The sequence below is a fragment of the Carassius auratus genome, chromosome 37, assembly GCF_003368295.1.
Source record: "Carassius auratus strain Wakin chromosome 37, ASM336829v1, whole genome shotgun sequence".
Classification (NCBI taxonomy): domain Eukaryota; kingdom Metazoa; phylum Chordata; class Actinopteri; order Cypriniformes; family Cyprinidae; genus Carassius; species Carassius auratus.
Genome location: NC_039279.1, coordinates 7882611 through 7899646, shown reverse-complemented (window position 1 = coordinate 7899646; position 17036 = coordinate 7882611). Strand labels below are relative to the sequence as shown.

Genomic DNA, 17036 nt, shown 5'->3' with positions numbered 1-17036 from the left:
TAGGGGTTGTATATAGTATATACACAGTATGGAAAAGTTGCACATACTGCATAATTGATTAAAGTTACATACAAACCTTTGTGTTCGCAGTTTCTTTTTTCCATACTGTATGTGACTGCATAAGTGCATGCACACGGTAAAAAATTATAGTTTCAGCGAGATGTTCTTATTTTTTTTTCTCAAATTATACTTTATGGTTTGTTTAAAATATTACATTTTAATTTAATATTAAATCAAAAACATTTATTTTCCCAAATACATAAAGTATGCAAATATATGGTTATTGTAGATCATAAACCATACTAATATAATTCTTAGATAAGCCAAAATTAAATGTTTATTGTGATGTTTTATTATTATATTTTCTGTTTTTGTTTAAAAGAAAATGTATGCAGTCTGTAAAGCTTGCCAACACGATTATATTTAGTATTCTATTAATTATTTTAAAAAATAATTAAAAAAAAAAACAGGTGTAAACCAGAAAACAGTATTTTCGATTAGACAAATATAAAAACACTCACTTGTTTCAGTGAATTGCAATTACGTGCAATGAAGACTCCTTTCCACACTCCTGCTTTTCATTTTATTGTCAGTACAGTGCAATGCTTTATTTAAGATGACTGAGACTAACAGGCCACCAAACATAACATTTAATTCCCAGGAAATACTGTCATTGAAAAACCAAGGCTCTTTACACAAGGCTGAAATTTAACTGAATCATATGCCTTCACTAGAAAAAGACTATGAACAGTATAATAATAGTGTTACAAGAACAAGAGCCAAAAGTGTCATTATACTGTGCATGCATTAGATACTGAACTGACAGTTGCAGAAGACATTTAATGGAACAGTGGGAAAGAGTATGTGGAAGTGTTTATAAGTAACTGACATGACTGCAGTGATGTGGTTCCCTGAGAATTAACTCTGTGTATGACGCTGAGGGATTTGCTGCATATTTCTTAACTGTACAGATGGTCTAATTGGTCTAATTCATCTGGGAAATATGTTCTACAGATAGATATAATGGTCATGTACTTTGTGCAGAATCTAATGCTTGGCTTAACAATAGTTCTGATCAGTCCCTCTGCTGTTTAGTGGCCTGTTAATAAATTGTTTTAGGTGCAGTGTTTCAGTGCGACTCTACAATTATCATAGTCATGAAAATAAAGAAAACTCTTTGAATGAGAAGGTGTGTCCAAACTTTTGGTCTGTACTGTGTATACTTAGAGAAATATTCACTGGAATAAAAAGTGTGGCAACAAGCCCTATCTTATAGGCTCTATCTTTATAATCTATCATAAATAATAATGATAATAAAAGGTACAAATGTGTAGTTGGGGGCAATACAAGTAACTGATGTACAGACAGAAAGTGCCTGTTTAAATTTAATATTTTTTTCCCCCAGTGTAAAACAACCTATTATATTTTTTATAATAAAGCAAGAATTGTAAAGGTTTTACAAAATATATGTTTTGCGTATCATACATTTGGATTAATTCCATCGCAAGAGATTGAAAATCACTGAATGCCATTGCACTGGACTCAGTCTCCGCCCAACTCCAGAAAACACTTAGTGCAGATGACCGTGGATTAGTGAGCGCGCGCGCGTGAGGAATCCACTTCAGACTCATTAGCTGTCATCACAAAATGTAAGAAAAATCGTTTAACTTTTTACTATTATCTTATTACTGTCAATGTGAAACAAGTTTATTTTTTACCAGAGTATGTTGTTACAAATGAAATGACAATCCCCAGGTACATTTAAACCGTCTATGTTGCACATGCGCAGATGCTACTTCAAATTTAGTGCATGCACTGATTTAAGCAAGCATGAGCCAAATTTGACCGAATATAAGTAGCCTGTAGTAGTTATAAAAATTGTGTCTGAAAAATTTAAATGAAATGAACATTATAATATTTATATGACTTTAGCCTTCGTTGTCTTTTCATAACAGTTAAATGGGAGAGGTATTAAATTAGTTCAAATGAAATCGTGATTAGATAACGTGCTAGGACAGGATGCGCGTGAGGACAGCGAGCAGATCAGGTCACCAGTCAGTGCAGGTCAAGACAGGACAGGATGGACACGTTAATCAGGGATCGCTCGGGGGTTTCATCAAACCTCCCTCCACACCTCCAGCCGCAGTGTGTCAGACGTGCGACGGCGTGAGTTTGAATGCACCTCTGCCATTACTACTTATCTTGTTTTGTGTATGTTTATTTTCATTTGAAGCCCAATGTCTGGAAATGAAGAGCGCACGTTTATTGTCATCAAGCCTGACGGAGTGCAGAGGGGGCTCATCGGAGACATCATCAAGCGTTTCGAACAGAAGGGCTTCAAGTTAGTAGCTATGAAGTTGATCCAGGTAAAAGTTAATAGTTTATTTTTTATCTGTGTCGTTTTAATTGGACTTGCCTTTTCTTTTAATAGTAACAGCGCGCTGAGAGGGCGAAATTAACAGATGTATAGAATATTTTCCAAAAATATTTCAAGACACCTATCACTGCTCAGCTTTCAATGTTGTAAACGTTCTGTTATTAATATATGAATATGTTATTAACATAATTTATGATGTATTAACAATTGTGTTATTAATATGTACACATATATACACTATACATTCTTCCCCTTGGTGTGAGGTTAATTGCGCTCTCTCAGACACACTTGTCTTCTAAGGGTGAAATCAATTAATTCTAATTGTAGTTCCTTGTAATCTGCAAGGTTGCCTGCTATTTATATCCCCTGTGACCATCATAAAAATGCCCTCAGATGCCACTGGAAAAGAAATCTACAGGCATTGATGTAAATATTTATATAATATTAAAAACAACTTTCTAATGAATATATATATATATATATATATATATATATATATATATATATATATATATATATATATATATATATATATATATAAATTTTTATAATAACTGATTCAATTGATTTTCCAATTAAGTTTCTATTATATTACTTAACTGATTAAAATAAATATAATTTTGGTTTCCCCCTAATTCTTTAGTCTCTAATTGTAGAAATAAATTCTTCTCTAAGGGCATATATTCACTCACCTAAAGGATTATTAAGAACACCAGTTCAATTTCTCAATGCAATTATCTAATCAACCAATCACATGGCAGTTGCTTCGATGCATTTAGGGGTGTGATCCTGGTCAAGACAATCTCCTGAACTCCAAACTGAATGTCAGAATTATTGTCAGAAGGTGTGTCCAAACTTTTGGTCTGTGCTGAATACATATACACACACACACACACACACATACATACATACATACATACATACATGAAAGAGAGGTGCAATTTAAGCAATTTTTAGCGTCGCATGGTTGTTGGTGCCAGACGGGCCGGTCTGAGTATTCCACAATCTGCTCAGTTACTGGGATTTTCACGCACAACCATTTCTAGGGTTTACAAAAAATGGTGTGAAAAGGGAAAAACATCAAGTATGCGGCAGTCATGTGGGCAAAAATGCCTTGTTGATGCTAGAGGTCAGAGGAGAATGGGCTAACTGTTTCAAGCTGATAGAAGAACAACTTTGACTGAAATAACCACTCATTACAACCGAGGTATGCAGCAAAGCATTTGTGAAGCCACAACATGCACAACCTTGAAGCGGATGGGCTACAACAGCAGAAACCCCTCCGGGTACCACTCATCTCCACTACAAATAGGGAAAAGAGGCTACAATTTGCACAAGCTCACCAAAATTGGACAGTTGAAGACTGGAAATATGTTGCCTGGTCTGATGCGTCTCGATTTCTCAGAATTTGACGTAAACAGAATGAGAACATGGATCCATCATGCCTTGTTAATACTGTCCAGGCTGATGGTGGTGGTGTAATGGTGTGGGGGGCTTTAATGGTGGTTTCTTGGCACACTTTAGGCCCCTTAGTGCCAATTGGGCATTGTTTAAATGCCACGGCTTACCTGAGCATTGTTTCTGACCATGTCCATCCCTTTATGACCACCATGTACCCATCCTCTGATGGATTCTTCCAGCAGGATAATGCACCATGTCACAAAGCTCGAATCATTTCTAATTGGTTTCTTGAACATGACAATGATTTCACTGAACTAAAATGGCCCCCACAGTCACCAGATCTCAACCCAATAGAGCATCTTTGAGATGTGGTGGAACGGGAGCTTCGTGCCCTGGATGTGCATCCCAAAAATCTCCCATCAACTGCAAGATGCTATACTATCAATATGGGCCAACATTTCTAAAGAATGCTTTCAGCACCTTGTTGAATTAATGCCACATAGAATTAAGGCAGTTCTGAAGGCGAAAGGGGTCAAACACAGTATTAGTATGGTGTTTCTAATAATCCTTTAGGTGAGTGTGTGTCTATACATATTTACATACATATATATATATATGTATGTATATATATATGTATGTATATACACAGTACAGACCAAAAGTTTGGACACACCTTCTCATTCAATGAGTTTTCTTTTTTTTCATGACTATGAAAAATGTAGATTCACACTGAAGGCATCAAAACTATGAATTAACACATGTGGAATTATATACATAACAAAAAAGTGTGAAACAACTGAAATCTGTCATATTCTAGATCTTCAAAGTAGCCACCTTTAGCTTCGATTACTGCTTTGCACACTCTTGGCTTTCTCTTGATGAGCTTCAAGAGGTAGTCACCTGAAATGGTCTTCCAACAGTCTTGAAGGAGTTCCCCGAGAGATGCTTAGCACTTGTTGGCCCTTTTGCCTTCTGTCTGCGGTCCAGCTCACCCCTAAACCATCTCGATTGGGTTCAGGTCCGGTGACTGTGGAGGCCAGGTCATCTGGCGCAGCACCCCATCACTCTCCTTCTTGGTCAAATAACCCTTGATGCCTTCAGTGTGACTCTACAATTTTCATAGTCATGAAAATAAATAAAGAAAACTCTTTGAAAGAGAAGGTGTGTCCAAACTTTTGGTCTGTACTGTACATACACACACACACACTAAATAATATAACTAATCTCCCCATGTGACCATCCAGTTACAGTAATCATTGCCTTAAAATAAAGAATCGGTGACAAAAAAAGTTGAGTTCAGAAGGGTATGTGGGATTAGAGGAACTTTAATTCTCAAAACTTTGTATGCTTTTTGCTGATGTATTGTATGTTTGTCTTCAACGCAGGCTGATGAGGATCTCCTGAGACAGCACTACTGTGACCTGAAGGATCAGCCTTTCTTCCCTGGGCTTGTTAGGTTTATGTCTTCTGGCCCTGTGGTTGCTATGGTAAACTTAGGGCACTTTGATTCTAAAAATATTAAGCCTTTATTGCTAATAAATATTCCTCATAAAGTTCATAAAGGTGATTATACTAAGGTTATATCTGATATGTTTTTAGGTGTGGGAGGGTTTTAATGTTATAAAAACGGGCAGAGTAATGCTCGGCGAGACTAATCCCATCGACTCCAAACCTGGGACTATCAGAGGTGACTTTTGCATTCAGGTTGTCCGGTAAGATCTTTCACTGTATTCTAAAATAACATTTTGATGACTGTGTTTTAAACAGCAGATAGTTTATTAAAAAAAAAAGAGCTTGAAAAATGAATTTGTCTGAATGTTAGAATATTTAAGTGTACATCCACTGCTTTCTTCTTGTTTTACTTTATTCAGAAACTCTTGAATAGGAATAGGAACAGGAATACATTTTTTTAAATATATGAAAAATATTTAAAATTGTAATAAAATTTCATACATCTGCACTATTTTTTGCTAATATTAAATTGCTTTCACTTCAGGAACATCATTCACGGCAGTGATTCTGTCGAAAGTGCCAACACCGAGATCAACCTGTGGTTCAAACCAGAGGAGATCTGGGACTACACCAAATGTCAGGACAGCTGGCTCAAAGGCTGAACACTTCATTTTCTGCACTTTTCTCCCTCTCTGGCACTTCTGATTTAGTCATTCCTTTTTCATGTTTCCCCACTGTATCTGGTGTTTGGCTTTACAATAAAACCAAAAATAATTATATCCCATGAGTTTAAGGTGACAGTTTCAACGAGTTTCAATTACATAAAACAAATGTTAGAGCCACTTTGACATGAATAGTCTGAGGATTGATCTCTTGATGATTTTATTTTATTAAACATAATACTTCAAGTAGTTCAAATGAAAGAATTGGAGGTCTATTTATACTTACTGTATGGTATTGATGGCCCCACTCAGGCAAAGCAACAGATCATGTGTCTTTAGTTTTTGACAGCGCTATGCCACAAAAAGCACTGCAGTAAGGAATGAACTTGGGAAATAAAGTACACAGTGCTCATTTAAAAGATACCATAGCACCAGCAGTGCTGATTTCATAAAGTCCATTAAAATATCAGTACACCACATAATACAAAACCTGTAATTCCAGTTTGTCACTTAGAAAAAAAAAAGCATGCAAGAACAGGATTGTCTAGTCTTTTTGCAGTTTTTACATATACAGTTCTTTTGAATAATGTAGTTCACATCATACAATTAGAGAAAGGTCTCTTCCAGTCAAGTACTGTTCATCCTGCCAGTGTACAGTACATGCAGAAATAAATTCATCCAGTAAGATACATAATGCATACACACTAAAGAGTCAGAAGTGAGTTTAAATGAATGCTCCATTGGAACACTTCTTGTCCTGTATATTCTACCAGATCATGTTTTGGTGATGTTTTTGTGTGTTTTAACCACATGGGCCCCATTTTATTAAAATAAAGGTTATTTTTTTGGTCAGCTGAGCCTAAAAATGTAGTGCAACAGGTTCTGTTTTTGCTTGTTAATTTCGGTCAGAGTTACAGAACTCCATTTTTTTTAACCTGACAAACCCAATAAATTATCATTCTGGTACAAAAATATATAATAGATGCAATCCATTAAATGATTCTCTTTCCCCAAAAACTTTGGTTGTCAAAATATACTATTAGTTTGCTAAGAAAAGTCATTTTCTTAACATGTTGAGCTCTAGTTGAATTCTTATGCACATTGGAACATACAATGTACAGTGAAACTAAAAATATACTTAAAACAGAATCTTTAGCAAGGACTTGGACCTTTTTTGATAGTTAAAGTTACAGTACAGTCAAACATACTTGGTCCATTTGGTTTGGGTTATTAATAAATCAAGCATTTTCTTGGTTATGTTTTTGATTAGCTGTATTATTGCTTTTGAACAGAGAATAAAGGATCTTTCAGTCTACAGAAAACAAAACAGAAGAGTGATGAATCTCAGAGCACTTGAAGTAGGTTGTATCTCACTTAGATTTTACACAGTATATCCATTCTCTAGAGGCCAACTGTGAGACTTGAGCTGAGCACAACGGGAAATTAAAGCGTCTCTTTTAAAAGAGCTTAAGAGCAGTAGATCTGAACAGTAAGTGCTGACATTTTGCAGTCTTCACTGCAGATACTTTCTGTCCCAGTGAGACAAAGATGCAGAAAGCAACAGTTCAGGATCTTTCAGAAATTGAGGCACGATCCAGCCAACAGTCTGTTACTACTGGTATCTTAAATTAGCTTATTTAATTCAACTGTTAAAAACCAATACTTGTAAGCAGGACCACTAAAGTGCGTAAACAAAGTCTGAAAAGATAGACATTGCACGTCTAAAAACATCCAGAAGCTCCCGTGTGAAGGCCCAACTCAAAGGTTATACCTTTAGGAATTACAGTAGGTCAATCCAACATGGCTTCCAGCTGGTCAGCAAGATCATCGAACATGTTCCCAATATCATCAAGAATGTTCCCAGCTGACTTCACTGTGTTAATGCCCCTGAGAGAAAGAAGAGAAAGAACAAGGTTTAGTATGGGAGTATTGTGAGTGTATGTCTTAATAAAGGAATGTTTACCCAGACTGCAACCTGTAGTCATTTTCAATTTCAATGAGAGTTTGCCATTGTCAGGACCATGAGCGAGCGTTGGCCATGCGATGTGGGTGTACTCCTTCAATGCAATGGATTTCATCTCAACTTTTAGTGTGATCGAATGAACTGGAGATAATATTACCCATGTGTATAGCCAAAAGAATATTTTTTTCAAATAATAATATGTTAATACGCACTATTTAAAAGTTTGGATTCTGCAAGATATTTTAAAACCAAATTAATACTTTTATTTAGCAAGGATGCATTAAACTGTTTAGAAGTGACCGTAAAAATATTTGTTACAAAAGAAATCCCGAAAAACAAATGTATAACTATTCCCACAAAAACATTAAATGAAAGCATAAAACACTTCCAACACCACATGGCCATCCAAAGCGCTTTACAAGTTGCCTCACATTCACCCATTCAGTCACTCAATCATATACAGACTGCGGTGTCAGCCATTCAAGGCAGCATCCAGCTCGTCGGGAGCAGCTGGGGTTAGGTGTCTTGCTCAAGGACACCTCGACACTTGGTCAGGTGGAGCCGGGATTTGAACCACCAACCTTCCGGTTTGTGGACAATATACATGAACCATGGAGCCACTACCCCCCCACAAAGCAGCACAATAGTTTTAAAAAAAACAAATCAGCATATCAGAATGATTTTTTTACACAGTATATAGTGTTCGACATTGAATATGACAGTATCTGTATGAGTAGATGACACACTAGTGACTCATTCGAAACAGTCACCATCAGGATTAGATTCACAGCATCCCTAGATTTAAACACTACTACAGGGTTTATCTAGGATTAGCATATGCTACACTATGAACTAAGTCTGTTCAAAATGCACAATGTAGTTCAACGCAGACAGATTGACCAGCTACACTGCTGAGAGTGGATCTGTTGTGACAAAATAGGAGGGGAGTCAAATGAAAGTCCAAACTGTAAAGACGCCATCTGTCTCCGTCCATGAGATAAGGACATCAACAATCTGTCTTCATCGAAACCAAAATGATCAAAGAGTCAAAGGAAAAACAAACACTAGTTTTAGGGAGATCACTTATTGCTAGATTTCCCAGCAGGCTTGTTGTGACAAGAATTCATTCAGTCCATCTTCAAACCGGTCTCATCAAAATCCAGAATACAGAATTTCCTTTATAGTGAGAAATAGTGGATTCAAGCAGTTTAATACATTTCTGACTTACTATATGACAAAAAGGACAGTTACAAAAAAACAAATATAAGTGGTTGGTGTTACCTGTCTGCTGGATCTTCCTGAGCCAACTTCTTTTCCACAACTTTTAGTGCCGCCTCGAGAGAGGTGCTGGTTTGCTCAAGTCGTTTGTGGACCAGCACGTTATGGCCTTCCGTCGCAGACTTTCCTGTTAGCACAGACTGACCTTGAGGTGTTTTGTTTGGTGGACAGCGAGCCAGAGGGCTACATGGAGGTGTGACGGCAAAGGCCAAGCTCTGTACGACACTGACTGTCCGTCCTGAAGAAAATTTATGACAGGCAAAAGATGGAGATAGAACAATAATTTAGTAGAGCATTAGTTAATAAGTATAACCATGGGCAAACATTTGTGAGAATCCCAGGGCTAGTTTTTTTTTACAGCATCAATCAGTGCTCTTATGAACTGAAACTAAAACTATTATTCAGAGTTTTTGGTCAGTTAAATAAATGTGGAATAAAATATAAGTATTAGATTAAAAGAATTAGAAATGTAGCACTGGCAATTAACAGAAATAACTGAAGTGTGAAGTGATGTGTGGCCAAGCATGGTATCCAATATATAATATCGGAATTTGTGCTCTGCATTTAACCCATCCAAGTGCACACACAGAGGGTCTCAGCTCATTCACAGAGGGTCTCAGCTCAGTCGTGGTATTTAAGGTGGAGAGAGCACTGGTTATTCACTCCCTCGACCGACAATTCCTGCTGGACCCGAGACTCAAACCTGCAACCTTCAGGTTACAAGTCCGACTCTCTATCCATTAGGCCACAATTTATAAAAATATGAAGTACTAAATTACAAAAACTGAAAGTGAACAAATAATAAAGCTTAATAGAAATGTTTTAAAATGCAAAAGCATTTAAAATTAATAGAACTAGAATTAAAATATAAACTGTATATATATAAACTGAAAATGTAAATGTTACTGAAAAATAGCTATTTCAAAATATTACTAAACAATTAACACTTACATAACACTGGATCCAATCAATGAAGATAGCTTTTTTGGTCACACTTTATTTTAAGGTCCAATTCTCACTGTCAACTAACCATGAGTTTTGTCTCTGTAAACTAAACTCCTAATTTGCTGCTTATTAATAGTAATAGTGCCTCAGGGTTCAGTTCTTGGACCACTTCTCTTCTCTGTCTACATGACATCACTAGGTTCTCTCATTCAGAAACATGGCTTTTCATATCACTGCTATGCTGATAACACTAAACTCTACCTCTCATTCCATCCTGATGATCCGACGGTAGCTAATCGCATCTCAGTTTGTCTAACAGACATTAACCCTTTCTTTCAGAACATGCTTCACAACTCCTTGTTCAAGCTCTTATTCTGTCCAGGCTGGACTATTTCAGTGATCTCTTTGCAGATCTTCCAACCAGTTCTATCAAACATTTACAATTAATCCAGAACTTGCCAGCAAGATAAATTTTTAACGAGCCGAAAAGAATGCAAGTCACAATTTGCTACCAATAGCTGCTCGCATAAAATTTGAAGCATAAATGTTAGCCTACAAAACCACCACCGGCTCTGCACCCCTTTACCCAAATTCACTACTTCAGACTAATGTGTTCTGCAAGTGAATGTCGCTTTATTGTGTCATCCCAAAGAGGCACAAAATCACTTTTACAGACTTTTTTTTATCCTAAACTATATATTCCCTCCTGGTGGAATGACCTGCCCAACTCAAGCAGAGTCCTCAGCCATCTTCAAGAATCGGCTAAAACACATCTCTTCCATCTTTATTTGACCCTCTAACACTATTCTAATTCTATATATATATATATATATATATATATATATATATATATATATATATATATATATATATATATATATATATATATATATAATCCCCTTTTCTATATTTAATTTACTAACTAACTGCTTGTTTTCTTTAAAAAAAAAATAACACTTCTCTAATCTTTTTGTATTCTATTCGTTTTCTTTTTATTTATTATACAATTAAAGGCAAAAAGGTCTCTAACACTAGCTCGATCCATTCTTTTTGTATTGTTTTCTTTTTATTGTATCTCTTTATATTTTCTTTTGTTAATTTTGATTGCTTCCACTGTCCTCATTTGTAAGTCACTTTGGATAAAAGCATCTGCTAAACGTAAATGTAGTTGTCAAGTTTACGTATGGGGTAGGGTTGAGGGATCTAAAATATGATTACACATAATAAGGCATTAATATTTGCTTTATAAGTGCAAAATAAACTTGCATGCTAGTTTATTGTGAGAAATGGTCTTTAAAATAATAAGTAATATGGGCTTACACATCGTTTTTAATAAATAAAATAATTTCAATATAGTATCAATTACAGTACAGCTGATATTTCCAGCTGCAAATAAAGACATGTTAAGCTGAACATCTTTAAACAACTCTAATACCTGATCAGATTATTATTTAAATCATATCATGCATATAAAGACCAATTTTCAGATCCTTGGGTGCTGATGTGATTTATTGGTAACTGGAGGAAACAAATTCTGATGTTTAAAGCTGAGAACGACAAATGAGAAGATATCATCTCTAACATGCATTCAAAGCATCCTGTTTTCAGGCATTAACAAAATTATGCTGTAAATGAGCCTTTCAGGCCCTCAGACCTGTTCAAATGTTTGGGGTCAATAATCATTTTTAAGTGTTTTTTAAAGCCTCTTATTCTCACCAAGCCTGCATTTAATAATCCAAAAAAAAAATTGATAGATCGATAAAAAGAGAAAAAATATTACAATTTAAAATAACTTTTCTATATTGTTGTATTTTAAAATATAATTTATTATTGTGATGGCAAAGCTGATTTTCAGCAGCTATTACTCCCATCATCAGTGTCACACGTTCCTTTAGAAATCATTCTAATATGCTTATTTCGTGATCAAGAAATATTTCTTATTATTAATGTTACAAACAGCTGTGCTGCTCAATGGTGTTGATTAAACTGATATAATTATCAGGAATATTTCATCTAAAAATTTATAAATAAAAAAAATCAGCATTTATTTTAAATGAAATCTTTTCTAAAATTATAAATGTCTTTACTGACACCTTTAAACAATTTATTGCATCCTTGCTGAATAAAAGTATTTTTGAATTTATTTCAGAAAAAAAAAAAATTTCATTCTGACCCCAAACTTTTGACCAATAATCTAATGTATAATTGGAAGTAGCTATGTATTTGTTCAAAATAAAAATGGTTTTAAAATAAATCGAATACAAATCCTTCTCTTATACAATCATCGTACTGACATTTAAAAAAAAAAAAAAAAAAAAAAATATATATATATATATATATATTTTATAAAGGGGCTTTTTCTCACTTTAAATAATAGCCTTAACACATTGAAGTACCTGAGTTTGCTGCAGAAGAATGGCGTGTGGGCTTAGAAGGGGTGGGAGGTTTATGTGGAGATCCTGGTTTCGGAGAGAGGACTGATTTATAAGGATTTTTTATCAATCCACCATTCTGCATGCATTGTGTTACCATCTCTGTCTCTGTGGCCTTCTCATTTCCTATTTCCATGCTGGTGCCCTGACCTTTCATCTGCAATTCTTTTGGCTTCTGTCTCCTTTTGACTGTGTCTGATTCCTTTAAGTTAAACTCATGCACCTCTAGGGATGATTTGATAGATTGCCCCAGCTTCAAAATATCAACACCAGCCTCAGACTCTATCTTAGGGGATGCTATTTTGGTCTTTTGTTTGATTGTAACTTTGCCCTCTTCTGCGAAAGGTATGCTCTCCTGTGAGGATGTTGAACTTCGGTGGTTCCTTAAAGGGCTGATGTTTTCACCAGCAGGATTCTCTCCACCATGCTTCGTTTTATACACAGAAGATTCACTAGTAGTCCTCCTACGGTTTTCCATATTTTTTGGTGAGATGGCTGGGGACATGGCTTTAGAAACAGGGCTGTTACATGTCTTGTTGGGGCTTCCTGTATTGTTCTCCAGCCTGGTTGCAATGCTTCTGACGCTTCCTGCGCTCTCTGAATCAACCCCACTTGTAGTTACCCCACTCTGGGCAGAGCTTAGTCGCTTTGGAGGGGGAGGAGGAGGACCTTTCCTTCTGCCACGTATGGCGAAGGAATGACTGCGGCCCACTTGATGCTCACTGGAACTGTAAGATGGTTGGCTGCGGCCTGGTTTGCGAGTAAGCGTGGCATAAGATGCCACATTGGTGGAAGTTGTCGTAGGAGTGGAGATGTCATCTTTTTCGTTCTCTCCATCCGACATGGCATAGCGTGAAAGACTCTGTGCGCGTTTTTTGGATCGCAATGTGTCTCCGTTTGGCTGCATGGCTCTGACTAGACTTGGGCTTCCCATGTTGGAGTTGCAGTTTTGATGCTGGAGGTAGCTAAAGCCCCTCTGAAGAGGTGATCCAGGATGGGGCTGAGAGGGAGAAATCACCGGTCTAGGTTTGGCGAGGATGGGGGGATATGCAAAACGTGCTATTTTACTAGTGGTTATGGGTGGTGTTCTTGCTGGACTGCCAGATGAGGGCTGATGAGGTTGTAGTGGCAACACTGGTGCCATTTTGACAGGTGATATTTGGCTTCTATCCTGAGATTGCATAATGGCATATTGTTCCTTGTTGGGACTGTTGTCCATGCTGCCTAGGCTCTCTTGTGAGCAGCTGTTGGGGGATACCGATGCCATTGGACGTTCTTGCGACCGTCCCGACCCTCCTGACCGTGTACCAATGCTTTCTTGACTAAGACGCATGGCTGTTCCACTCATGTTACTGAGACCATCTTGGCCTCCACCGTATCCGCTGCTCGACATGGCGTTCTGTAGCTCAATGCTCAGCTCACTGTCCTGGAATGTGAGCATCTTTGGAGATAGAGGTGATGAGGGGCATTCAGAGCTGTCGTGATGCTCGATGGCCACCAGCTCGAGGGCGGGAGGAAGTCTCCTGCGCTGTAGCAATGCCTGCCCTTCAGCCTGGTTCTTACGAGCCTTCTGGACGTCACTGAGCTTCTTAACAGCAAGCATCAGCTTTTTCTGATGGCCTGTGGATAAACAGCATGTCAAATCACACATGTACATTTAGGAAAAACAAATACAATGGAGACAAAAATGTGGTTTTGGAATCTTGTGTACATGGGCATAATTTATATCTGATATTTATATCTATTAAATATATTACTCATGTTTTATATCTAGGCCTGAATTCACAGCACCATTTAAATGCATTTGTGCAATCTATCCATATACAATACCATTCAAATCTTTGGTCAGTAAGAATTTTTTGTTTGTTTGTTGTTTTGAAGAAATAAACAAGGATGCATTAAATTGATCAAAAGTGACAGTCAATATTTCGGTTTTAAACTCAAACTGAAGATGAAACTAGAGTAAATTCAGCTTTGCCATGAAAACAAAACAAAAATATATTTTAAAATATATTAAAATAGAAAAGTTTTTTTTAACTGTAATAATATTTCACAATATTACAATTTTACTGTAATTTTGATCAAATAAATGCAGGCTTTCAAACCTTTTTTAAATCACTAAAAGAGAAAAATTAAACGGTAGTGTATGTATCCATCCTCTTACCCAGTTTAGTGATGCCAATTTCCTGTAGATCCTCCCATGTGATTTCCTGCACTATGCTGATGGAGTCATATCCATTCTCTGCTAGCTTTTTCTGGTATTGTGGCAGCCCAATAGCACTGAGCCACTTCCCAATATCAGACTGAAACAAACAGACAAATATAAAGCTGCTGTTCTTATTTGATTTGATTAATCCTCACAGTTCCTCAGCTGGTTAAGCATATAAAAGTCAACGTCTGTGATATGAATCTAGCAATTATCTGTTTATGACCTCCCTTTAGCTCTCATTAGTGTCCTAACCTTGAACTTTCACAACACATCTATATTTATATAAACATTTTAATCTGTTCATATGAAAATATAGCACTGAATTACTGGAATGTAATCCGGCAACCATTCTGGGATATTCATGTTGCCGATCTCCATGGAGATCTTCTTGCGGTGGCCAGGCTTTGTAACGCCAATAGCGGTGAGATCCTGGAACAAAAAAGCAGATTGAAACACTTAAAGAATTTATGATGACGGTATGTGCAGCTTTGAAATCTATCGCACGCAGGAATACTAATGTGCTGTGCCAGAAATGCAGCAGGATGCAAACATACTTAAATGCTGCTACACAAAGGCTGCTCACCTCAGGGGTCATTCTGCTGATTGTGGGCACATCGTAGCCAGCTGTGAGGAAATTAGATGTGTACTGCTCAAGCTGAAACTCACAGAGCCACTGGTAAATAGCCTCAGCATCCTAATACAAAAGAGACGACTGAGCGTTATACACAAAAGCCCAATGGGTCAGTCATGTTAACAACCACAGTTAGAACCTACTGAAAATACATAAATAAAAATAAAGAGAACTGAGCGTTGAGTGCAACGCTATGTGTTTGGCTAATATTCTAAGAGAATACTAGTTTACTACTTAAATAGTGTGCAGTATATACTGTATAGAACTCTTAGAATTATTGAAAGTGAATTATTCCACAATAAACATTTCAAACTGTATGCAACATTATATATATACATATATATATATATATATATACATATATATATATATATATATACATATATATATATATATATATATATATATATATATATATATATATATATACATATATATATATATATATATATATATATATATATAAATAAAATCATCATTAGAAGTAGTAGTGGTGATGATGATATTATATAATCATAATTAAAATAATATTACAGAAAATGGTTATTTTACATTGTTAATCCAGTAGACTAAATTTAAAAGTTATAAATTATATAATACTACTACGATTATTACCCTATTTTAAGATTTACATATTAAGATTTTTGTGGAAATGAATGGCCAGATTAAGCACATTGCATAGACAATTTGTATGTGGCTGACACTGTATGCTAGTTTGTAAAAAATAATAAAAATACATACTGCTACAATAGTCTAAGTAATATGGTAATATGCCTTTCCGCCTTGGTCTCACCTTGCCATCTAGAAGTTGCTGTGGGTGTATGACATGATGTTCTCCAGGTCTGGAGCCGCTCAGTGGAATCCTCCATCCAAGAGAACCTGACACACAAACACATTTCTGTTGGTCAAAGACTGCTATTGCCTTAGGCTGTGGACTGTGAATAGTGAAGTCTTTCATACATGTTATTACTCTGTCATTGCATCCCTCCCTTCTAGTGAAATCTGACACTGCACAGTATCTGTCTTAAAGTAAAAATGAGGTATTTTTAAAAGCTGCCTTGCTCATGTTTTTTATCACGGTCTTCTGAACCTTTTTCTCCATTTTAAACTGTAGTAGATTTATTAAATAGATGGCTATTTCTTAAGATAAAAATAAGCTAATGACTAGAGCCCGACCGATATATCGGCCGGCCGATATTATCGGCCGATATGAGCTTATTGCATTTAAATCGGCATCGGCGTTTATAATGGCCGATGGAACATGAGAAACGGAGTCTCATGCTTTACTCATGTTATGAGTGTTGCATAGTTTACCCACCAGAGGGAGCTCTGCAGCTCCAGAGTTGACAACAGCGCCAGAAATTCACTAGCGAAGAAAGCGATAAGCCAAGCCAGCCACGGAGATTTTTTTTCTGTTTTGACGGTGAGTCTGTCGTTCTTCATGTGAAATGATTTAGTTCATACACTGTATATACAATGATGTGGTAGTTCTAGCTAACGGTCCTATCATTATCACTTATAAATATTCTGTAACATCACTTACAGCCACTAATGCATTGCTATATTAGATTAGCCACGAAGCTAATACCATGTTTATCAGTGGAAGAGTGCGAACGTTAATAAGATGTCAAACTATAACGTTATCGTTTAACTTATTCTAAATATATCTGCAGTGTTTCCCACATA

The 17036-nt window shown here is 36.3% G+C and overlaps 2 protein-coding genes across 8 annotated transcripts in view; one reads left to right on the top strand and one right to left on the bottom strand.

The window, feature by feature from the left end:
• The first annotated feature begins 1561 nt into the window (after window positions 1-1561).
• LOC113056076 (nucleoside diphosphate kinase A-like) lies at window positions 1562-6008 on the top strand. Its single transcript, XM_026222559.1, has 5 exons — window positions 1562-1649; window positions 2234-2366; window positions 5164-5265; window positions 5378-5490; window positions 5775-6008. Exons 2-5 carry the CDS (start codon window positions 2238-2240, stop codon window positions 5890-5892), a joined length of 462 nt encoding a protein of 153 aa, XP_026078344.1. The 5' UTR covers window positions 1562-1649; window positions 2234-2237; the 3' UTR covers window positions 5893-6008.
• An 87-nt stretch (window positions 6009-6095) lies between these two features.
• LOC113056074 (caskin-2-like) overlaps window positions 6096-17036 on the bottom strand; it is a 53188-nt gene continuing 42247 nt past the window's right edge. For all 7 annotated transcript variants that reach the window (XM_026222552.1, XM_026222553.1, XM_026222555.1 and 4 more), the window contains 7 exons: window positions 16144-16229; window positions 15303-15413; window positions 15047-15148; window positions 14675-14813; window positions 12475-14130; window positions 9137-9371; window positions 6096-7779 (listed from right to left, as the gene is read on the bottom strand). In XM_026222552.1, the coding sequence (XP_026078337.1) occupies window positions 7683-7779; window positions 9137-9371; window positions 12475-14130; window positions 14675-14813; window positions 15047-15148; window positions 15303-15413; window positions 16144-16229 (2426 nt within the window). In that variant the 3' untranslated portion in view covers window positions 6096-7682. The remainder of the gene's footprint in view (window positions 7780-9136; window positions 9372-12474; window positions 14131-14674; window positions 14814-15046; window positions 15149-15302; window positions 15414-16143; window positions 16230-17036) is intronic.